This window comes from Chiloscyllium plagiosum, chromosome 13 (assembly GCF_004010195.1).
Source record: "Chiloscyllium plagiosum isolate BGI_BamShark_2017 chromosome 13, ASM401019v2, whole genome shotgun sequence".
Classification (NCBI taxonomy): domain Eukaryota; kingdom Metazoa; phylum Chordata; class Chondrichthyes; order Orectolobiformes; family Hemiscylliidae; genus Chiloscyllium; species Chiloscyllium plagiosum.
Window position 1 is genome coordinate 49,148,808 of NC_057722.1, and position 25,432 is coordinate 49,174,239.

Sequence of the window (25,432 nt, forward strand, 5' to 3'; positions counted from 1 at the left end):
TTTATATCGTTCTCCGCTCACCCTAAATCTTTGCCCTCTAGTAATGGACTCCCCCAACCCAGGGAAAAGACTTTGTCTATTTACCCTATCTATGTCCCTCATGATCTTATGAACCTCCATGATGTCACCCCTCAGCTTCTGACGCTGCAGGGAAAACAGCCCCAGCCTATTCAGCCTCTCCCTACAGCTCAAATGCACCAACCCTGGCAACATTGTTATAAATATTTTCTGAATTCTTTCAAGTTTCACAACATCCTTCCAATAGGAGACCAGAATTGCATGCAATATTCCAAAAGTGGTCTAACCAACGTCCTGGACAGCTGCAACATGACCTCCCAACTCCTGTACTCAATAGTCTGAGCAATAAAGGAAAGCATACCAAACACCTTCTTCACTATCCTATCTACCTGTGACTCCACTTTCAAGGAGCTATGAACCTGCACTCCAAGGTCTCTTTGTTCAGCAACACTCCCCAGGACTTTACCATTAAGTGTATAAGTCCTGCTCTGATTTGCTTATAGGTTGTGCCTATATAGAATGAACTGCCAAGGAAGTGGCAAATTAAGGTACACTTAGAACATTTAAAAGACATTTGGACAGGTAAATGAATACAGTTACAAGGAAAGGTTTAGAGGGATATAAGCCAAATACAGGCAAATGGGATTAATTTAATTTGGGAAACCTGGTTGGCATGGATAAGTTGGACTGAAGAGAATGTTTCTGTGCTGTATGAATCTGCAAGGAGTAGGTAAGCACTCAATGTTGTAAGGGACAGAATTCAAGATTTTGACCCAGTGACAGTAATGAAACAGTGTAATGCTTGAATGGGGAATGTGCAGTTGGTGAGGCTGCCTTTATCCTTGTAGAATGTGGAGATTGTGGGCCTGGAAGGTGCTGTCAAAGGAGCCATGATTTGCTACCGAATTGCAGTAGACTCACTCTTTGCTGCACGTGAACTTACACCCACTAATCCATGTACTCAGCTCCAGATTCAATTTTGTTCTGCTAATTTGCAGATTCTCAGTGGAACACACTGCCCTTTGCAGCAGGTAGGGGATTTACATTATAGCAGAATTTATGTTTTGGTGGTATCCGCAGGAGTTCCGTGCCCCTGTCCTCTGCACAAAACAAAGACTTGGTGGACACACTGCAAATGCAATTTGGTGATGAAAGGAGTGAATGTTAAAGGTTTCAGGTGGCCCACCAATTAAGCAGACTGCTTTGACCTGGACAATGTTAAACTTCTTGAGTGTTGTTGGAGTTGCACTCATCTCAGAAATGGCAAATAAGGAGCACTTCTGCGTTTTGGATCCATTCTGCAAACTTGTTACTGTACATTTCTCTCAGTTGTAAACCCTCATGCCATTAGTACATAGGCTTCAGAACTGCAAGATTTGTATCTGTGATTCTATCAACCTAATGGTTTCAACTTAATAAAAAAAATTATTATTATTCAAATTTATCTTTCCCATCAACATTACATAATACGAAGATTGCATTTACCCTGGTTGGGTGGGGCGGGGAGGTTAAGAAGAGCAAAATAAAAATGGGCAGAAGCCACTTTAATTTACAGTTCAAAGAAATGTATTAATAAGTTACCCCGCTTTTCAATTGTGACTCTTACTCTCGTCAACTTCTAATCAACTTGCTTAGGGAGATGTAATTATACACCTCTAGAGTAAGCCGGGTTTGAACCCAAGCCTCTTAGCTCAAGGATAGGGAAACTACCACAAGGTCCCTTCTAACATACCTCTCTAGATACTTTCAAATCAACTTATTTAGCGATTTTATTTCACAACTAGGGGAACTTGAACCCAGGTCTCCTGACGAAGAGGTAGGAGCACGACTATCGTGTCACAAGGCGATATTGAAACAGCTGCACCTCATCGTGAAAATTGAGTCTTCCATTTTTTGATCTCACTTCCTACCTGTCTCAACTTTGTCCCGTGACTTAAGCCTTTATTGCTACGCAAGTGTCTTTCCAGCGACAAGATCTCATTTGTGCTTAACCATGAAGTGTTTGGTGCTAATCGCTGTCTTGGTTCCTTTATGTAAGTTGATTAGCATATTTTACAAAAATATTCGGTTCTCCTTTCTTAAAGTAATTAGCTTCTAATACTGAATTCCTGCTCTATTAGGTGATTCAACCGTGTTGTCAAATGCGTCAGTCAGTAATAGTTCGCGAGGGAAAAGTTCTGTTTCGAGTATAGAATTTTTTTAGTTTGATTATTAAACGCTTACCTCCATGTCTCGGCCGGTGGAGCTAGACAGTTCGATTTTAGTTAAGTAGTTATAGGAAGCTTTTTTTCTAACTACCCGGGAATTGTAGATAGCAAGTTCGAGTTTACAATTTCAGTGTATCCTGGATAATTATTATAGGCTCTGCTTTTAAATTCGTTTTAGCACTGTCTCTGCAACAACTTTTTAAAAAGCCTGTTTTCAGAGATTGTCTTTCAAGTTATCGGGTTGTTAGAGAAATCGTGGGCAAACATTATTTCAAGAATGGTCCTCACAATTGTGTTCTGCTAACTGTGTCCGTACTAAAACGGCTAGTCCCAGTTGTTTTTATATTCACTTTCACTTACGGGACGTGGGCGTCGCTGTCTGGGCCAGGGTTATTCTGTAAGGTAAAAACAATGACTGCAGAAGCTGGAAACCAGATTCTAGATCAGTGGTGCTGGAAGAGCACAGCAATTCAGGCAGCATCCCTGGTCAGATCCATGCCCCCTTACGACCCACCCTCCCATCCTGGCACTTTCCCCTGCCACTGCAGGAACTGAAAAACCTGTGCCCTCACCTCTATCCAAGGCCCTAAAGGAGCCTTCCACATCCATCAAAGTTTTACCTGCACATCCACTAATATCATTTATTGTATCCGTTGCTCCCGATGTGGTCTCCTCTCCATTGGAGAGACTGGGCGCCTCCTAGCAGAGCGCCTTAGGGAACATCTCCGGTCCCCTTGACCTGTTCAGACTTGTCCGACCTGCCTAGCCCCTTTTCCACCTATCCACTCCACCCTCTCCTCCCTGACCTATCACCCTCATCCCCTCCCCCACTCACCTATTGTACTCTATGCTACTTTCTCCCCACCCCACCCTCCTCTAGCTTATCTCTCCACGCTTCAGGCTCTCTGCCTTTATTCCCGATGAAGGGCTTTTGCCCGAAACGTCGATTTTGCTGATCGTCGGATGCTGCCTGAATTGCTGTGCTCTTCCAGCACCACTGATCCAGAACAGGGTTATTCTGTTCCTACCTGTCTTTTGAGAAGGTGGTGGTGACTGAATACTGTACCTTGATGGTTTGGAGAGTTCGTCCGCTCATTAAATAACGTCCTAGGATATTTAAGATCCGCCAGATTAGATACATTAGTGTCCTTTGCTTATTTTTCTCTGACTGGGCTACATTTGAGTAAACTATATTTTGAATTTAATTGCTTATAAAAATTCTGTTTAACTAGCACTTATTAATTGGTATGTCTGTAGAATTTCATTTTAATAAGTGAAAATGTAATAACTTGTTAACCCAATAGCTGCCAACAAAGATATTTAACACTGATACATTATGTACTAAACATTTAACCATTTTATATTTGGGAAATGTTTATATATAATTCAAATATGTCAGTTAGTTCCTTGTCTATTAGATTGATTCATATCCCATTCTAATTTGAAGCTTTTCATCATGTATATAGTTTTCTTCAAAATCATTAAATTTTATACTCCTGTGCAATGGCTAATTTTCAGAAGTGGAATCTTCAATAAGACCGTTCTAGTGATATTTTCAGGTTGCTGATACAGCATGTACGTTTAAAAACCTTGTTGTTTTCTGGAGACTTTCACAGTAGGAAAATGGTTAAACTGTACAGGTCACTGAAACCACCTTGTCCAAGTTTACTGTTTTGTCTTTTGGGAGGTGCACTACAAAGTCTCCATACCACTATATAAGTTAAGAGCAAACCTGATTTATTTTTTTAAAAAATCACTTTCTGTGGAGGGAATGGGGAGAGAAGCATTGAAACTTTTCAATCTATTCAAGCAACCTTTTTCTTAAAATCATTGGCATCCATTTACCAATGTCTTAATATAGTCAAATATTTGTTTCAGCAAGTGATTATCAGGTTTTTTTGTCTTTTGAACTATTGGATCTAATGTACTTCACTCAAGCCACTATTTTGAACTTAATATAGTTCAGTAAGAATGGGGTAAAAATGCTCAAGTATGTTTTCATATGAAAGCAAGTTTAATCAATTGGATCTTTAATGTTTTATTATAAACTAAGTCTGAACTCTTTTTAAATTCAATATAAAAAGGTAGAGTGGCTTAGAGAGTAAGGTGAGGAAGCAGAGACAGATTTCTTTCACTTGCCTTGACATGTTGAGCCTTGTGCCTAACACAAGAGCTACTGAACTACCTTTACCCAGCAATCTGTTACAAACATTCTTTATAAAAAAAAATACAATAACTTTGTTTGTTTAAAGTCGCCAATAAGGTTTAGTTTTTTTATTTTTACAGGTTTGTGTGCAAGTTATGCTGCTTTGGAAGAAGATGCTGCATTACCATATATGCCAAGTACAATGACCAGTATAGTTAAACCTAATACAACTACCTCTCATCCTACTACGACCACCCGTGTCACCAACGCGACTGCACAGACCACCCGTGTCACCAACGTGACTGCACAGACCACCCGTGTCACCAACACGACTGCAACAAATCTCTCAACTACCCATGTATTGACAACTGTGCCCCCTACTTTGACACCTAATTTTTCACTGCCTGAGACTGGACAGTACAATGTTTCAATCAAGAATGCTATTTGCATCAAGGCAACACTTGGAATACAACTTTTTGTCAAAGAACATACGGAGGCAAGTTTTTTTTAAATATATTCTACTTTCTGATGGAAGCATGAAGAACTTTGTTTTTCTCTCCAGAGTTTGCTGTTCATTACACTTGACCTTGTACTGTCAGTAAATGTGTTCTTTGGGTCTTGCACTGAACTTGTAATCAAATGTGCAATGCCCTTATAAGAAGCCTGGGACTTTGCACATTCTGAATCAGGTTGTAGAATCGGTACTGACTGTTTCACTTCCATTTTATTTTAACTTTCACTTTTTGGTCTAGACAGATGTGATTCCTGTTTAAAGGTACAGAATGGGTGATTATATAAGATTTCAAAATGTCCATATATCTGAAGGTTTGCAACTATACAAGTTTTCGAAAACTTTATTTTCACTAAATTGCCAGACCTCTCGACTGTTCCCCAATCTTGTAGGAGTGGATAGCATGTTGCTCAGAATAATGGGAACAGTGAGATTTAATTTGTGTTCTAGCTCGTGGATAATTGGGACCTGCCACCACCCCATTCACTGTAAAATCCAAACATTGTAGTTTGGGGACCCAGTGAGGAGGCTATTTGAAGGAAAAGATTATGTCAGAAAAAGAGACTTTTTGAACAAGTCCTAGCGTTCTCTGGTTTGGTTAGTAGGTATATAATGCATCCGTCTCTCCAACCTCACCAATCCACATTTCTCTGCAGAGACTTGGATGTAAAAAGCAAAGCTTCAGGTGGAGTAGGACATCTGACAGTTTCCCAATCTGGTGTTTAATGCCATGTGTGTGTTATTGCCAGAAGTTACTGTATGTTTTTTGTTTAATGACACTTAACAACTTTAGCAAATCCAGAACATTGTTGTATTATGAATGGGATAGGGTGATTGTTCAGGCCTTGACTTCCTTCCAGATTTACTCCTGATTTGTGTAATCTGGTTGGTTTTGGTGTGGGTACGGGTTATGGCTAACCACAACACAAACTAAGTGATCTTCATTTTTTTTTTTTCAATTGTCCATCCAAGTCTGTAGCCATGGACTGAACTTGTTCAAGTCCTTCTGACTGTGGTTTGTAACATGGCTTGATGGTTTTCATTTTATAAATTTCCTATGGAGCCCTTGGGACCTTTTTTTTTCTACATTTAAAGGTGTTATATGTAAAAGTCAGAACAGACAATTGGTTAACATCTTTGCTGTGATATACTGGCCACTGCATGAGTCACTTGTTGGTAAATCACTGAACCAATGAATAGTCGAGTGATTTGATGGCATTGTCCTGTTGTAGTGATGTGAGCCTTTGAGTCTTGTAACATGGTTTGCATAGGGTGTTTGATTCTAAACATCACCTGATGTGGCTCTGGAGCCCTAAACTGGTGACAGTTTCTGGTGCAGAGGATGATGGTAGGATGAGTGTATGTATGATTTGCTGGACTTTATGCTCACTGGACACTCTTGTTAGCCAACTGAGCCTTCAACTTCTGATTGTAAAACTACAGGTGCTTGTAAAGACCCAGTGAAAAGATGATGCCTCTTTTTAATTGATCTAAAATCCATCCAGTAGAATTGCATTTAGTCTCTATTAGGCTATGAAGTCAGTATCTATGATCTAATCAATATCTAAACAATGTCTAATCATTTTATCAAATTTAAAAACTGCTTTTGCTGCCTAAAGTTTCATTGTAATGGTGCTTATGCAATCCAAATCCTTAGAACAAAACTTTGCCACTTAACATATTGAACAGTTCTGAAATGCTGCTATGTGAACTCTTCACAGGATTTCTACTTCAATATTCCACCAGCAAAGACTGTAGCCTCAGGAAAGTGTGGGAATCTTGCCTCCTGGATTATCCTAAAATTTAATTCGGGATTTGTAAACTTCACCTTTGTAAACGTGAGTTCATTATTAACATCACAATGTTATGATCTATAATTAGTGTAGATTACTGCAGTTACAATACACTGTTAAACTGTGACTATCTATAAGCCAATGGTGAATTTACTGTATTTGTATGGGGGGGGGGGGGGTGGAAAGTGAGTGCTTCCAAAATTTGATCTTCATTTGTGTAGCCTTACACTTTACTAAAAGTAACAATTTCTCTTTAAAATGCTTTTGAAATAATACATTATATAAAGTTCTTAATTTGATCAGGTCAGTGGCTTAATTAAATGTGTCACTGTGGGAACTTCTAAAACTTTAATGAAGCTTAAATTTTGGAAAGCCATAGGAATACTTAAGATTGTATAAAAGACCATTTAAAGATGTTGGTGTGCAACAGACTTGACATATGGTTAAAGTTGCACTTAAGTGTGGTGGGGAGATGTAACTTCTTTATCACCTTTCTAGTCCTAGGAAGTCTCCAAGCACTTCAGAAACCTATACCTCTTTTAGAAGTGTTGCTTTTACAGTGGCCACTGTTGCAATAAACAATGAAGTTGCAAGACCTAAAGTATTCTGACAAATGAAGAACATGGTAACTTGCTTTAGTGGTAATAGTTCAGGATAAGTGTTGGTCAGGGCACCAGGAAATAGATGCATTCCAATAGTTTATCCAGTTTATCAAAAGCATAATTTTTCATGCTAAATTTTAAACATCTAAAGTGCTTTCTGTGCATTTTTTTCTTTAGAACTGTTGTGCACCAGCAAGTATGACTGCTAAATCATTTTGATGCAAAACTATCCATTTTGGGATGGACATCTACCTGTCAAATTGCTGTCACTGTGATGTCCTTTAATCAACTATATTATCCAAATGATGACTATTACTTTGTATAGTTGAGATGAAAAAAGCACTTCCAAGTGCCTTTATCAAACTTTACTGTAGTTCAGGAAAGAGATAACACAGTAAGCTGTAACTAATGTGGTTCTATCACTCCAACTGAGCTAGTGTACCTGGTGTGCAACTAACTCGCCTTCCTGTATTGTCCAACAGATATTTGCTGCAGAGGTCTAGATTGTTGTCTAATAATTTGTCAAATTAATTCGTAATGACTATACATTTTAAAGTGACACTTTTTTTATGAAAACTTGAGAATCTTGTTAATTTTGGATACTGTAGTTTAATCTTTTATATATTGCAATCAGTCTGAGTTGCTTTTGCAATTTTATAATCCAGCAGCCTGATGCTGGATATCTGCTTGAAAATACAGTACTCCAATAAATCAAAATTAAAACCAAGAATTTCAGATGCTGACGATATGAAACCAGAACTAAAATTCTGGAGGAAGGCAGCAGGTTGGACAGAATCTTTAGAGAAAGCAGTTAATGTTTTGAATCCAGTGACCCTTTGATACACTTATTGCTCTGCTATCCAGCTTGAGACCTACACAGTACAACTTGCGTGACCAGTGCTTTACTATGAACTGGACCTCCTGACATCTGTTCTTTTAGGCTCCTCTTAAGCCAGGACTTGCCACTTGTTCCTTTCCATTATATGCCCCAAGACCAGTGAGCCTGATGTCAGGGGTGGGCAAGTTATTGGAGAGAATCCTGAAGGACATATGTACATGTATTTGGAAAGGCAAGGGCTGATTTTTAGGGATACTCCACATGGCTTTGTGCATGGGAAATCAGGAGTCTCAAACTTGATTGAGACTTTTTGAAAAAGTAACAGGATTAATGGCAGAGTGGTGGATGTGATCTATATGGTCTTCAGTAAAACCTTTTTTTACTAGTTTCTCCATGGAAAACTGGTTAGCAAGGTGAGATCTCATGGAATACAAGGAGAATTAGCCATTTGGATACAGAACCGTCTCAAAGGTAGAAGACGGTGGTGGTGGAGGCCTGTGACCAGTGGAGTGCCACTAAGATCCGTGCTGGGTCCACTACTTTTCATCATATATAAATGATTTGGATATGAACATAGGAGATATAGTTAGTAAGTTTGCAAATGACACCAAAATTTGAGGTATAGTGGACAGCGAAGAAGGTTACCTTAGATTACAACAAGATCTTGATCAGAGGCCAATGGGCTGAAGAATGGTAGATGGAGTTTAATTTAGATAAATGTGAGGTGCTGCATTTTGGGAAAGCAAATCTTAGCAGGATGTAATGTTAAGGTCCTAGGGAGTGTTGCTGGAAAAAAAACCTCCTTGGAGTGCAGGTTCATAACTCTCTGAAAGAGGAGTTGCAGATAAATAGGATAGTGAAGGAGGCATTTGGTATGCTTTCGTTTATTGGTCAGAGTATTGAGTACAAGAGTTGAGGTCATGTTGCGGTTGTACAGGACATTGGTTAGGCCACTGTTGGAATATTGTGTGCAATTCTGGTCTCCTTCCTATCAGAAGGATGTTGTAAAACTTGAAAGGGATCGGAAAAGATTTACAAGGATGTTGGAGGATTTGAACTGTCGGGAAAGGCTGAATAGGCTGGGGCTGTTTTCCCTGGAGCGTCAGAGGCTGAGGGGTGACATCATAGTGGTTCATAAAACCTTGAGGGGTATCGATAGGGTAAACAAAGTATTTTCCCTGGGGTGGGGGAGTCCAGAACTAGAGGGGAAAGATTGAGACCAAAGGGGCAACTTTTTCACGCGGAGAGTGGTGCATGTATTGAATGTGCTGTCAGAGGAAGTGGTGAGGCTAGTACAATTGCAGCATTTAAAGGCCTCTGGGTGGGTGTATGAATAGGAAGGGTTTGGAGAGATATGGGCCGGATGGTGGCAAATGGGACTAGATTAGGTTGGGATATCTGGTCAGCATGGATGAGGTTGGATTGAAGGTTCTGATTCCATGCTGTACATCTGACTCTAAGCACTCTAATTTATATGTACTCATCAACTTTAATTAGCCTATATGGTTAATGAATACATCAGCTGTGACTTGATCCTGTTAAGAGAACTGCCTTTTATCAAAACTAGATTCTGACTTTTTTTTTCTCTTTGGGCACAGTTTATTTTTTGAAATGTGTGATAATTAGTGATTCTTACCTATAATATCTTTTTCCTTGCAGGATGGAAAACATTACTATGTCAGTGAAATAAGTGTTGCTCTGAATACCATGAAAAACTTGGGTAACTTTATAACTTAATGACTAAAATCTGACATCTGAATTAGGATTATTGTAATTTGCCTCAAATGAGCTTGTGTGCATTAATTGGAGGAGAAAGTGAGGTCTGCAGATGCTGGAGATCAGAGATGGAAATGTGTTGCTGGAAAAGCGCAGCAGGTCAGGCAGCATCTAGGGAACAGGAGAATCGACGTTTTGGGCATTAGCCCTTCAGGAATGAGGAAAGTTTGTCCAGCAGGCTAAGATAAAAGATAGGGGGGAGGGACTTGGGGGAGGGGCGCCGGAAATGTGATAGGTGGAAAGAGGTCAAGGTGAGGGTGATAGACAAATATTATGGTCTATCCAAGATAAAAAATGTCTTTCATCTGCTTTTGCGGAACGTTTCCATACGGAAGGTGCAGTCCCGGCTCCCTCGAGAAATAAAGTGGGTGAGAGAGCGGCCAAGCTGGCAGAAAAGGATCCCACCTGACCCTCCCACTTCATCCATAAAACAGGGTTCAAGGTGTGACTCTCAGCGGCAGTAACAGCAGTAACTCCCCCTGCACCATCTTGTGAAGTTGCTGGTGTCTCCACAAGTTGCACAACGGGGTAAAGCCCTTTCCGCACGCAGCAGGTGAATAGCTGCTCCTTGGTGTGGATGCGCTGGTGTTTGCAGAGGGTGGAGGAATTGCAGAAGCCGTTGCCACACACTGAGCAGGTGAATGGCTTCTCCCTAGCGTGGACACGAAGGTGGAGCAGCAGGTGGTACAACCAAGTGAAGCCCTTCCCACAGACAGAGCAGGAGAACGGCTTCTCCCCAGTGTGGATCCGCTGGTGCAACAGCAGGTGCTGTGACTGAGTGAAGCCCTGCCCACACACGAGGCAGATGAACGGTTTCTCCCCAGTGTGAACCTGCTGCTGGTATAGGTGGTGATGTGACTAGCAGGTGGAGGGCATGGGTGGTGGCCCGAACGTAGGTGGGGAGTTCTTGGACTAAGGGGGACAGGACGGTGTCAAGGTATGCGGAGATGAGTTCGGTGGGGCAGGAGCAGGCGGAGACAATGGGTCGGCCGGGGCAGTCAGGTTTGTGGATTTTGGGCAGGAGGTGCATTAATTGGACTTTTATCCAACTGCAGTGACTTAGTGAATCACTTCATATATGTGGTACATTACCAATTTTCTTTCTTCTCTGGGATACATTTCCCTGAACTTAATCTTGAAATCTCTATCAATGTTAAGTTAATGTGGCAAATATTGCTGTAATGCTAACTGGGAATTGAACTCTGTTCACTGTGGCATCACTCTTTTTTTTTTGTATAAAATGGTTTTGTCCTATTACAAATCCATCTAAAATCCCATCTAACCTTTATTAATTCCTTCTAATATTGCAATAGGTCCAAGTGTAAATGTCCTGGTGAGCAACACTTCTCACCATCCTACTATCTGGAACAGGGTGAAATGTTCACTTGTATGAAATGTTCAATATTTGCACAACTTCTGTTTCTAGTTAGATTTGAGATTTGTGTAATGTCAATATTCAATAATACTATTGAGGCTTTTTAAACCCTGTTGCCTTAAATGTTCATACAGAACAGACCCTTTGGTCAACTTGTCCATACTGACCAGATTTCCCAATCTGACCTATTCCCAGTTTCCAGCACTTGGCCCATAACCATCGTAAACCTTTCCTAATCATATACCCATCTAGATGCCTTTAAATGTTGTTAGAAATGGAGGAGGCCGGTACAATTACATGACGGCTCATTCCATACACTCACCACCCTCTGAGATTATCCATGTACAATGATAAGATTGAGCAGATTTGAGTCCCTTTTTAATTGTTTATCTCTTGTTGAACCTATGCCTTCTAGTTTTGGACTCTTGTACTCTTTTTGGGGGGGGGGGGAAGAGACTTGTTATTCACCTTATCTATGGCCCTCATGATTCTTATAAACCTCAAGTCATCCAGTAATGGACTCTGACAGACCACTCAAAACATTCTTAAGCAGGCAGCCCAGACCATAACTTTGCAGTTTTGTTTTGGTAAGTGAACAGAATAAAGAACCCCTACAGAACTCTTCCTATCCAAACTGGACCTAATCATGCTGTTCTGAACACCTACAACAGTCCCAGTAACCAAACTCCCTTTAAAAACCAGAATAAATGGAACACTTGCTTACAGGTTGAAGAGAAAGAGATTCCACACAGCTCACTGTTGAACTCCTCACCAGTTCAGGACTGAGCTGACCACTCCCCTTTATACTGGTCACTTCTAAAACATGATCATTTTGGTCTGAAGTTTCATCAGTTTACATATAAACAAGACTTCTCAAAATCATTTTCAGCTCTGAACTAAACCAGACTCTGAGCCTGGCCTGGTTTATTACCCTTCTGAAAATAAAGGACAGAGTATCCTTGAGCCAAAGAACAGCCTTTTTTTTTTTAAAGAAAAAAGGGACTAGCTTTGTGTCAACCTCTGTCTCCCTTGCTCTGAAGAGTGTGGAGTAGGTGGTGGGGGGATGAAAATAGCCTCAGCCTTTTCCTGTAATTGAAACCCGGCAGCACCGTTGTAAATCATTTCTGTACCCTCCAGTTTAACGCCCTCCCTATAGATGGGGAAACCACAATTGTACAGTATTCTAAAAGTGGCCTCACTAATGTCATGTACAGGTGCAACATGACATCCCAACTCCTATACTCGTTGCACTGACCAATAAAGGCAAGTGTACAAACATCACCTTTCACCACCACCCTGCCTACTTGTGCCTTTGAAGGAACTATGCACCTGCACACCTAGTTGTTTTTGGTTTGGCAACACTCTTCAGGTCCTACTCTTAACTGTAAAAGTCCTGCCCCAGTTTGCCTTGGGTAAATGAGGTGTTGCATTTTTGATAAAGTAAACTACATCTGCTAATTGGATAATCTGATCAATCTTCTCGTTGTACATGGATAATCTTCACTGTCCAGTACACCTATTTTGGTGTGATCTGCAAACCTACTGACCATATGTCCTATATTCACATTCAGATCACTTCAGTATGGTGAGATCTTGCACAAGTCTACCATGTGGAACCTTGTCAAATGCTTCGAAATCCAATGTTCACTGTTCTGTCACCTTCAATCTTGTTTGTCACCTTCCCCCTAAAATCACTCTAGTTAGTGAGATGTGATTTTCCATGTACAAAGCCATCCCTAATTAGTTTCTTTCCTTTCCAAATGCATGAAAATCCTATCCCTCAGAATCTCCTCCAATAACTTACCCACCACTGAAATCAGGCTCACCAGTCAACAGTTCCTTGACTTTTCCTTGCAGCCTTTTATTTAAAAAAAAATATTAAGGAAAAGGTAGGATTGAAGTTAAAATCTGATCATGAATGATCAGATTAAAAGACAAAGCAGATACAAGAGCCCTAACATGATGTTCCCTGAGGGGAGAAAATAAAATCAGGCCATCAATCATTCCCTCCTAATGTGTGCTTTTTTTAAAAATTTTTTAAAATATTGGAAAAATGCTGGTTTAATGAAAACAGCCACTGCTCCAGGGAGAGAAGTCTCATGTTGACAGTTTACAATATTTTAATCAAATAATATTTGAGAGCAAAGGACCTGGATTTAAACCCTGATAGTTCCTGGCAGCATGTGCATAATTGCTGTCAATGTTCTGTTTCTGGATATGGTTTTTGTTTTATTTTCTTACAGAGAAAAATTATTTGGGTACTGTGAAGAATATAAAGTTGTTCAAGACTACACTTGGGCATTCTTACAAGTGCAAAAGCAAGCAGGTTGTGGATATTTCAGCCAATTCATTATGGATTCTTATTGTTAATACTCAACTCCAAGCGTTTGACATTACTGGTGGAAAATTTGGTAAAGGTAGGTTCTTTTCTATTTTCACAAAGCTGAGAACAGTGCTTGAAAAATGTTGAAACTTCACTTTCATCTCCTGTAAGCCAGTTTTGGTCAATGGCTGACTTCCGTCTAGCAGGTATCCTAAAAGAAAAGGAAATGTAGTATTTGGTTTCTTGCATGCCAGTTATCTTTGGATTGGTCCAAGATGACCAATCCAATTCTGTTCTGTTCATGGTTTTCTTAAATTTAATATTTATTCATGACTAGAGCATTATTATGATTAATCAATTCAAATCCAATTTAAATGATACAATTTAGTGCAATAAATAGCTATTCCAAAGTTATTATGCATTCTGTTGGTGTCCTTAGAAGTTGACCAAAGAAATTTTAAATAGGAGTTGCCTCACACCCTTAAATCCTAACTAGTAGGATTAGTAGAATTTTGGGGAAAGAGACATGCAGGCAGAGGAATAGGTTTTTTTGAGTTGTTCAGGAGTTAGCAGGTTTCAATTGTCTCCTTTTTTCCTCCTGGCTAACTACTAAAGTCAGGCAGTACTCTAAATCAGAATTGAGGATTTTATTTCCCTGAGGGTTCCCAACATAACTAATTAACCATCTGAAACTTAAACATATTAGGTTGGTAGGTTTTTTGTATGCGTGGATAGATAGGAACTGACTATTGGCCATACTTAAGAATTGTTTGGGCAAATAATCAAAAGCTAACTTGGGCTTTAAGAATGATAAAGGAAGAAAGTATTATAGAGAAGATGTTCAGGACCCAGATAGCTAGATCCACAATTACCAGTGAGCAGTCAAAAAAAAATCTGAAATATAGATGAGAATTGTGGTGACATCCTTTTGGCTTTTTTTTCCAGACAGATCATAATATGCTTTCTGGAATCTAAATTGAAGGGCTTTAGGGTCAGTTTGCTTATAGCTACCAGACACTGACTCAAGCAAAAGGCTTTCAAGTTTTTAAAAATGGAACTTGTGCAATGAAAGGGAAGTGGCCAGTTCTCCTCTCTCTCGCGTGCTCTCTCGCAGTTTTGAAGCTGTTTGACCCAAAGAAGCAGGTCCATGCTGATACTCCTAATGTCTGATTTAAGATCCTGTGTTTGATTTTTGTCTTGTGCCAAGGGTTGTTTGTATGGATTATTGCAAGTATTAATAACAGCAGCATGAAGTTGGTATAATCTGGGTTTTTGAATAGGTTAAGTTATTCAGTATTTTTTTCTTGTTACTTTTTTTTGACCAGCTGCATCACTCTTGGAATATTTGTTACACCTGCATAAAACAACTGATGAAGTTAGGGTCTGGGCAACTGATGTTTTGAAGGGGTCTGGCCTGGTCCATAAAGAGTGCAGGCATTTGAAGGAGTAAAGCTAAATATGAAGTTTCATTCATTCCTTCAACTTTTTTTAAAACAAAACTCCAGTAAATAAATCCAAATCTTCCCCCTCCACTTTCCTTTCTAAACCTGACATTGAATTTGCTAATCTGATATCTCTTGGTTTAATTCAGCAATGTTCATGCTCTCATTGGTCTGAAAAGTTTGAAGGTACTAGATATTTGCTTGCTTTGACCATAAATATCTCAAATGACATCACAGGATTCTGTACTCTTTCATGACTGGGCATATGGTGCATCCGTTATCAACCAATCTGTTTCTTTAGGAAGCTTGTCATTTCAGAGGGTTATAATGTTCAAACGGTGGCAGTGGTTAGCACTGCTGCCTCACAGTTCCAGAGATCCGGGTTCAATTCCTGCCTCAGGCAACTCTGTGTGGAGTTTGCACGTTCACCCCGTGTCTGTGTGGGCTTTCTCTGGGTGCTCTGGTTTCCTCCCACAGTCCAAAAATGTGCAGGTTAGGTGAATTGGCCATACTAAATTGCCCATAATGTTAGGTGAAGGGGTAAATGTAGGGAAATGGGTCTGAGTGGGTTGCTCTTCAGAGGGTCGGTGTGGACTTGTTGGGCCGAAGGGCCTGTTTCCACACTGTAAGTAATCTAATCTTTTGTCTGAATTTCAATTGGCTAGAGAAGCCAAACGACTGTTGCTGGAAAATGATTAAACTAGAAACTCTAAAGTTGCATTTTTTTTCTTCAATTCACTATCATCCATATTTGGGTCTGCATTCTGATCAGGCATAAACATGCATCGTGCTTTGATTTGAAACCTCCAGCTGAAAGGTAGCTCAAAGGAAGAAAATGCCCTTTTTTTTTTTTAAATTATTGTCACAGGAGTGTTCCATGAGTTTTTAGAAGTGAGTCTTATTTCACTTTTTCAGTAACACGTTCTCTAGATTGTGACTGACTGACTGACTGACTGACATTTTCTTTAAACATTATACCTGAAATTTAATGGCTGATCTGACTCTCATTTATAGTGGCAAAATGTGAAATGGATGCTGAGAGCAAACTAATTCCAGCGTTAGTGGGAATCGCTTTGACAGGATTGATTCTAACTGTGATCATTATCTATACAATTGATAGAAGACAGAAATTTCAAGAATATGAAGCTATTAAGGGATGAATAAATTCAGCAAGATTGTTTAGATTTGTTGAAATGGACATAATTCTACTACTTTCTATGTATAGCAACTTGAAGAAAATTTGTTTCACAGTATGTGTAAATAAAACATTTTTAATGCTGTTAGGGAAGAAACTAAAATCTCCTTTCCAAAGTTGTTAACAAAAATAATTAACTTGTGTACAGTGTGCGTGCTTGTCAATAAACCCACCAGTGCATTTTAAAATAAAGCATTCTATCACTTGTGTAGAGATTTTCTGAGGATTGATTTTGTTAAACTTTGCCGATGATACGAAGTTAGGTGGACAGGCAGGTAGTACTGAGGAAGTGGGGAGGCTGCATAAGGATCTAGACAGTTTGGAAGAGTGGTCCAGGAAATGGATGATGGAATTCAATGTGAGCAAATGTGCGGTCTTGCACTTTGGAAAAAAGAATACAAGCACGGACTACTTTCTAAATGGTGAGAAAATTCATAAAGCCAAAGTACAGAGGGATCTGGGAGTGCTAGTTGAGGATTCTCTAAAGGAAAACATGCAGGTTGAGTCCGTGATTAAGAAAGCGAATGCAATGGTGTCATTTATCTCGAGGGTTAGAATATAAAAGCACTGTTGTGCTACTGAGACTTTATAAAGCTCTGGTTAGGCCCCATTTGGAGTACTGTGTCCAGTTTTGGTCCCCACACCTCAGGAAGGACATACTGGCACTGGAGCATGTCCAGCGGAGATTCACACGGATGGTCCCTGGTAGGTCCAACATACGAGGAACGGCTGAGGATCCTGGGATTGTATTCATTGGAGTTGAGAAGATTAAGGGGAGATCTAATAGAAACTTACAAGATAATACATGGTTTGGAGAGGGTGGACGCAAGGAAATTGTTTCCGTTAGGTGAGGAGACTAGGACCCGTGGACACAGCCTTAGAATTAGAGGGGGCAAATTCAGAACAGAAATGTGGAGACATTTCCTCAGCAGAGAGTGGTGGGCCTGTGGAATTCATTGCCACAGAGTGCAGTGGAGGCTGGGACGCTAAATGTCTTCAAGGCAGAGATTGATAAATTCTTGATGTCACAAGGAATTAAGGGCTACGGGGAGAATGCGGGTAAGTGGAATTGAAATGCCCATCAGCCATGATCGAATGGCGGAGTGGACTCGATGGGCCGAATGGCCTTACTTCCACTCCTATGTCTTATGGTTACATCCATATTGTGTCATAACCAAACCCCAGTAAGTCATTTTGTTTTAAAACTAGCACAGATCAGTTTCAAAAAGTGATTTGATATACCTGTTTCCTAATTGTTTCAATGGATTGAAATTTATTGTCAAGTGTACTGAGGTACAGTGAAAAGCTTTGTCTTACAAGCAATACAGGCAGATCAAAGTTTAGTAGCATTGATACCTAAATGGGTAAACAGCAGCAAAAACAAAAATACAGGTACAGGCAAATGTTAAGTGAGAGTCCATTCAGTATCCTAACAACAGTAGGGTAGAAATGTTACAAAACTGGCTGGTTTGTGTGGTCAGACGTCTGTACCCTTTTCTTTGGCAGGATGTTACTCATGTACCCCCACAAATTAACAGAGTGTCAAGTGCCTGGGAGAGCTTATCCACAATAAGCTTTCTTGGACTCATGGACACACTGGTTACAAAGGCCCAACAATGTCTCCTCTTCCTCGGGCAGCTAAGGAAATTTGGCATGATGGCAAATACTTTTATAAATGCACCATTAAGAGCATTCTGTCTGGATGTATCACTGACCTGGTATGGCAACTATACCATTCTTCAAGATTGGAGACCGTTACAGAGTCGTGAACTTGGCCAGTCACAAAGGCCAACCTCCTATCTATAAAATCCATCTAACAGGCCTGCTGTCAAAAAAAGGCTCCCAGCTTTTTCAAAGATCCATCCCACCCTGGCAATGTGCAGAAATATTAGACTTTTCAACATTCACTTGAAAATTGCACTTTTTTTGTCTAGCATTTAACTCAATATTAACTTGGAATTTTGTTGAGGCTACATATCTAATTAGTATAGAAAATACAGGGTCACAAAGAATCTCAAGTTTGAGATGGTATTCAGTCAAACTATTGAGCAAAACGGGGAAGTATTCCGTGATTGTTAGCTTTGTTTAAACCTGCATCTTATATCCCTTGTCTTGCTAGGTGATGATTAACCAAGACATGTTGCCAGTTTTAATCTCTCCTCGGTCCTGCACACATGTATTAATTGTTTTTGTTTATGATAAGAAAAGAAGTTGCTGGAAAAGCACAGGAGGTCTGGCAGCATCTGTGAAGAGAAATCAAAAATCATCTTTCTGGTCCAGTGACCCTTCCTCAGTTTTGATTTCTCTTCACGCATACTGCCAGGCCACCTGAGCTCTTCCAGCAACTTTTCTGTTTTTGTTTCTCATTCACAGCATCTGCAGTTATGTTTGAAACAAACAGTTAAAGCAAAAATATCAGGTTTAAAAACAAACTTCACAGCTGAATGTAGTTCTGTACACTGTGGCAATCGCATGCTTCAGGAAAAGGTTGCTATTAGGCAAATTATTTTCTTCCTCACCCAGTTAGATGCAGGTTTATTTTAGCATTCACTGTTAGGGTTTATACCTGTGGCTATTCAGCTTTTGTATGATATCATTAAATTCAAGACAAGATGGGAGATGGCCTGGTGGTAATCTAGCCTAATGCTTAATCCAGACACCCTGAATGTTCTGAGGACTCTGGTTTGAATTTTGCTATGATAGATGATGGAATTTGAATTCATTAATTTACGAATTTGACATACTTAATGATAACTGAAACCATTATCAATTGTCAGGGGAAAAATCCATCTGACTCACAATGTTCTGTAGGAAAATATTTGCTGTCCTTACCTGGACTGGCTGACATGTGACTCCAGACCCACTGCAAAGAGGAAGAACACCTCTACAATGTATTCGCCAAAAACTGATACCCTCGTAATTTCATCAACAGATGCCTAAGGGAAAGACAATGGAATGAGCTCATGGCACAACCCAAAGGACTAGCCACGTTACCATATACCAAGAACATTTCTGAACTAGCAGCCAGACTACTACGACCACTAGGACTCATAACAGCACACACACCAACATGCACTCTCCGACAACAACTCACCAGGACAAAGGACCCAATACCCAGCATGAGCAAAACCAACGTAGTGTACAAAATCCCATGCGAGGACTGCACAAAACACTACATAAGACAAACAGGAAGACCGCTAACAATCCGTATCCATGAACTAGCCACAAAACAACACGACCAGCTATCCTTAGTAACCACACACGCAGATGGCGAGCAACATGAATTTGACTGGGACAACACTACTATTATAGGACAAGCCAAACAGAACAGCCAGGAAATGCCGAGAGGCATGGCACTCATCCACAGATTCAATCAATAAACACATTGACTTCGACCCAATATACCGGCCACTGCAGCGGACAGCTGGAACTGACAACCGGAAGCAGCGGATACAAACCACTATAAATACCGGAGGAAACAACACAGAAGCACTTCACAGGAGGCTCCCAAGCACTGAGGATGTCACCTAGACAGGGGACGAAACGTCTGCACCACAAATTCCCAGCTCGGCGAACAGAACCACAACAACGAGTACCCGAGCTACAAATCTTCATACCAACTTTTGGACCACTGCAATGTGGTTGGCACTGAAATGCCTTCTGAGCATTTAGGGATAGGCAATAAATGCTGGCCTGGCCAGTGATACCCATGTCCTGTGAATGTTTGGTATTTTAAAAATCCCTGAGGCAGAACAATATTTTTCTTAAATTAAAAAGTTGTTGAACTTTTTATTGTGCAGTGCTTTATTACATGAAGAACACTTTGATTATGGATTAGGACACCACTAAAACAGTTTTATAATCCTTAACTTGATCAAATTCTAATATGTTCCTGATTTTCTTGTACTTTGCCAGGTAAGTTCAAGGATTAAAATATGGTGCAATTTTAACTGAGCTGGGAATAAATTTTGCCAATTAAGATTCCCCTTCATTTTTGTTCCATGATTAATTCTTGTTGAATAATAAGTGGTATAGTTGTAATCCAAAAAAGGGGGATTTTCCCATTCGTATCTACAAGCAGTTATGACAGTACTTTTTTTTTTCTGCCATCCTTTTAGCTACACCTTTAATTGCAAAATCAGTGATATCCGTTCAGTTATTTTCATTCATTCTCTGGATGACGAGCAACACCAGCATTTAGTGCTTATCTCTAGTATCCCTGAAGTTGAAATAAGTCGCAGTGCAAAATAATTATTCGGGCTCTTCAAAGGCCACTACTGTAATGTGGGACTGAAGTTACATAAAAGTAAGATGATGCAGGAAAGTAAGTGTCATCCTCCTAAAAGATGTTAATGAACCAGTTGTGTTTGGCATTCCTGATGAAGAGCTAATGCTCGAAACGTCAACTCTCCTCCTTGGATACTACTTAACCAGCTGTGCTTTTCCAGCACCACACTTTTTGACAATTGTGTTTATACAACAATGAACATTTCATTGTTATGTACAGACGTTTTAAAAATAAGTTGTCTATCCTGGTGGAATTTTTTTTTAATGCATTGGCAAAGCTAATCTTTTTTGGCTATTCGTAATTGTTTTGGTTTTTCTTCCTTGACTTGCTGTAATGCATGTTTTGTGTATATGTACCAAAAATACAGTTAGGTAACAGGCTCTATTATCAGTAAAAGGACAGTCTGAATGAACGTGTCTACAGCTTTGAGGGAACTTGCAAGTGGTTGTGAGCCATCTGTCTGCACTCTTGTTTTGGGTGGTAGAAGTCAAGAGATTGAAAAATGCTGTTGAAGATTGGCAAGTTGCTGTAGTGCGTCTTGTAGATAGTACACTGTTGCCTCTGCACTGGTGAATGGTGTGCAGTCAAGTAGGCTACTTTGTCTTGGATTGCATGGAACTTCTTGAATATTGTAAAACTCATCCAAGCAAGTGGGAGTATTCCATTACATTCCTGGTATGTTTCTTATGTGTGATGGATAAGTTTGAGAAGTCAAGAGGTGAGTTACTTGCCCCACAATTCCTAGTTTCTGATTTGCTGTCATAGGTGTGGTATTTATTTGGTTAGTCTAATTGAGTTTCTGGGTAGTGGTGACTCCTAAGATGTTAGAAGTGTTTGTGATTGGCAATGCTGTTAAATCTCAAGGGAGGTGGCTAGATTTTCATTTGTTGGAGATGGTATAAATGTGGCATAAATGTATTATCAACTTGAATTGATTGATTGGGTTTGAGTATTGAAACAATTATATTACCATATACCATTATGAACAAAAATATTCTCATGGACTTGACTATAAATCCTCTTATCCCTCAGGTCACTACATTGCATTTTTAAAAAATTTCAGTCTATACCATTCCCATTGATTTATTGTGACAATGAAGTTCTTATTTTTTAAACAAAATGGTTCAGGTTGCCCACAGTGAGATGATTAAGGACAATCTATGAATGAAATAGTTAAGAAAATTGTTGGAAAATAAATATTTCCTCTTGGTATGTCCAAATTAAATAAATGTTCTTAAAATCCATCTTAAAGATTACTATTGAGATGGAAAAGAGTGAACCTACAGCACAATATCTTAATAATCTTGATCAATTCAGGAGTTGGAATGTTAGATAAAAGCAAAGGTTTCCAGGCATATGTTGAAAACATGACTGATTTAAAATTTAATAGGCAGTGTTCCAATCCTTTTTATAAAAAAATGATTTTTTAAAAACACATGGCTCTTGGACCTAGAGAGGATGTTTCCTCTTGCGGAACAATCTAGAATGAGAGGTCATCATTTTAGGATAAGGGGTAGCAGATTTAAAATAGACAAGGAGAAAGTACTTCTCTTAAAGGGTCATGAAACTGGAATTCACTATCCCAGAGTTTGGATGTAGTGACATTGAATAAATTTAAGTGGGAGGGTAAGATGGGATCAGTTATGATTATATCGAATAGCTAAGCAGGCTGAAGGGGCTGAATTTCACACGTACATAATTCTTATTGTTCTTGTTACTGTTTCTAAACACTAATCTTAATATCATGATGCATGATTATGGTACTTTGAAGAGTGCTTTTAAGGATCACATTCTGCAAACCTGTTAGCCTTTTAATTGAAACTATAAATCAGTGATTTTGTTGATGGCATTAAGAAATTTTATGAATTTGACAAATGACAGTTGATATATCAGAAGCTTTTTTGATTATTGTACATTCAGTTTCAGTTTGAAGGCATTCTTTCAAATACTATCGTGATGGATGACACTTGCTGTCATATTTGATTGTAAATGGAATAACGTGAATTATACAAAAATAAGGTTTACTCATATCCTTCCTTCCTTTTATAGTGGAGGAATGCTTCTTGGATTATAGAATTATTGTGCCCATCTGCTTTGGAGTGTCTCTTTTTGTGTCGATCATCATCGTAATCGTCGTGTACTTGTATTATCGGCGTCGAAGATTTGCAGGCTATCAGCGAATCTGAGAAAAGAGATCAAATGTAGTAGAAAGATGTTACTCGCCTCTTCACTTAGTTTTCACTTGTCATTATTATTGAAGATGTGCATCTCAGCTGAATCAAACACTTTTCATTTCCTCTCCATTCAACTTACACGGTTTGTTTCAAATATGCTTTGATATACTGGTGGAGGATTAGCTTACCATTGAGTCATTATATTTCTACATGGTGTTATGATTGTTTTTATGTCTTTTATATCAGAATTATTGAGAATTAAAACTATAATGATTTTGGAGTAATGTAGCTTTTTTGTAGAGGCTTAGCAATTCTAATTTTTGAAACGTATTTTGATGGCAAATGCATTTTTATTGTGTTCTTTTGATTTTTTTTAAATCTGAAAACAAAGGAGTAAGGGATTCTATCCTGTAAATTGGTTTCATTTTGATTTCATACAAAATGCATTTTTCTACAAACAGTTAATAACAATTGGTCAATTTATGGAGAACAGCAATAATTTCAGTCAAAGTTGGCTGTTTTTTCTATATTACGTTTTAGGTTTTTAAAAATTGATTTTAAGATCTTCTATGGAATGTTTTATTTTCTGGAGCTATCCTTAAAAGTTTTTCTGTCTTCATGTGTATTCGCTGCTTTCAGTAATTTGATTATAAATGGTTCAACAATACATATCTAAATTAATTAATTTTAGTTACTTTTAAATCATAAGTTTTAGAAATGAAAAGGCATACGTTACTAACAGTGTGAAATAATTTCATTAATGGTAGCTGACATTTATAAATGTCAATAAAGTGCAATATCCTTTATATAGATTACAATACTTACAAAACTTTAACTATAAGCTTGTACCAATAAATGAAACAGGACAATGAAGCTACATTTACAGAAGAATAAAGTTTCTTAATATCTGATGAAGAATGTAAGATATTAAGAAATGTTTGCATTGGTTTTGCTTTCTTTTATGTGCTTCTACCAGCTGAAATGTGGGTTTCTGCTGAAGGAAACAGTATGTTTGAGTAATTAAAGCAAACTGATAAGAGTTCCTGACTTATGCTGATTGCACAATCGCATCTAATGTATTTGAACTTGTGCCCCAATGAGTGGAGGATTGGATTGGAAGAGCATATTAATTTGGTTGTTCTCAATAAGCAAAGCCATACAAACTAGCCCATGCTTGCTAAATGAAAAACACAGGATCTAACATTAGATGTGATTGCACAACTGGACATGTGCTAAGTGATCCTGAGTGTGAGAGAATTATGCTGATAAACGATTTAGAATTGTCAACTGGGCTCAGTGTGGTTATTGGAAGCAACATATTAATGCATAAGATCTCTGTTCTTTGCAGCTAGAAAGTATACTGTGCCTGTTTTAACTGAACAAAGTAGGTGATAGCAATTCTCTGGTTCATTTTTTGTTTTTTGTTTAAAGCAATAACTCAGTCATCATTCAAATGTTACATTTTCAATGGCAATACCGCTACCAATCAGAATCTAGTTACCAACCAATTGGAATTTTCCACTCCTGTAGTATAAATATTGTTTTTGCTTGATGTTGGTAATTCCTGTGAATTGTCCTAATGAGTGCAAGGAGTTTAGAAATACTTTTAACAGCTTTAACAGTGAGGAGCTTCCCACTTTTTAATTCCTTTGTTTGGAACAAAGATTTTTAAAATTCTTTTAGAATGCAGTTAAGGCACATTTCCATTAATTTTAAACTAGCAAGTTATAGTTTAAGGAGACAATTACAAGATTTTACTAAAAGAGGAATTTTTTTGTTTACTAATACCAGACAAAATAGGTTATCAAATGCACATACACACAGGTATAAAGTTGTTTAAAAATGGTATGAGTGTATACCACAAAAAGGAAGATCCAGTATGCAGTTTAAATGTCCTTTGAGTCCTTAAGGTTTACATTTAACTTAAGGCTTCAGTTGTTTAACTGATAACGTGTATCCTCCACAATATCAAAATTTGTACATATCTTTTTGTTCTCGGTGAATGCTTTACTACCAGATATTGTTTTATTTGAGAAACTTAGAAAAAAGGGAGACAGAACCTTCCAGTTCTACTGTTACAAACCCATTTGTCCTTTCTCTGATCTGTCCAAAAGCTGTGGTCTTTAAGTTCATGTGTATTTCCATGCCTAATGTAATTGTTTTTCAAGCTGAAAAATTTGGGATGCGTTTTTCAACTTCATATGTGAAACTTCCAGAAAAGTGTAAATCAAACCAGAAATAGAGATCTGAATGAGTCATTTTGATGACATGTTAATTTCAGAACAGGCTGGATCTTGTTCATTGATGGTTTCATGAAACTTGGTCAGGTGATCAGTGTGGCTATCTTAAATTACTTGTGTTTTTCATTTTTTGAAACCATTTTGTTCATGAAAATCTCAGATATTCAGATTAGAATACGGAAATTACAAATTGGTCCATTTTTACCAGTCATAACACGTTTGAGGCTCTGATTTCACCTGTGAATCGCTTCTGTTTGTCTATGACATTCATTAATACAAATAAACCACTTTTGTATAATTGTGTCTTTATTTTAGAATTGTTATAAGAGAAAAATGTTCTTATATCTATATAAATTAAAGACTTGATACTTTTAAACGTAGTTTATATTTTGATTTTTTTATTTTTCAACAAAGGAGCATCTATCATACAGTGGCCCTAGAAATCCCAAAGAGTGGCAACCATCATTGGATTGCAGCTCTCCTCAATCTTCTGTGAACTGACAC

The 25,432-nt window shown here is 38.7% G+C and overlaps 1 protein-coding gene and 1 long non-coding RNA gene across 4 annotated transcripts in view; one reads left to right on the plus strand and one right to left on the minus strand.

Annotated features, from left to right (window-relative positions):
• Positions 1 to 2,551, minus strand: part of LOC122555993 — a 34,880-nt gene extending 32,329 nt beyond the window's left edge. Inside the window, exon 1 of the long non-coding RNA XR_006313415.1 lies at positions 2,242 to 2,551. This is a non-coding gene — a long non-coding RNA (uncharacterized LOC122555993). The remainder of the gene's footprint in view (positions 1 to 2,241) is intronic.
• On the plus strand, positions 1,894 to 25,226 carry LOC122555992 (lysosome-associated membrane glycoprotein 3). 3 transcript variants are annotated; one of them, XM_043702342.1, is made up of 6 exons: positions 1,894 to 2,051; positions 4,512 to 4,867; positions 6,604 to 6,720; positions 9,775 to 9,835; positions 13,510 to 13,683; positions 22,564 to 25,226. In XM_043702342.1, the coding sequence occupies exons 1-6, from the start codon at positions 2,012 to 2,014 to the stop codon at positions 22,698 to 22,700; spliced, it is 885 nt and encodes a 294-aa protein (XP_043558277.1). In that variant the 5' UTR covers positions 1,894 to 2,011; the 3' UTR covers positions 22,701 to 25,226. The 3 variants fall into 3 exon arrangements, with proteins under 3 accessions (XP_043558277.1, XP_043558276.1, XP_043558278.1); XM_043702341.1 differs by lacking the exon at positions 22,564 to 25,226 and adding an exon at positions 16,046 to 16,437 and having other exon boundaries at positions 1,897 to 2,051; XM_043702343.1 differs by lacking the exon at positions 22,564 to 25,226 and adding an exon at positions 19,159 to 19,198 and having other exon boundaries at positions 1,906 to 2,051.
• Positions 25,227 to 25,432: the final 206 nt, after the last annotated feature.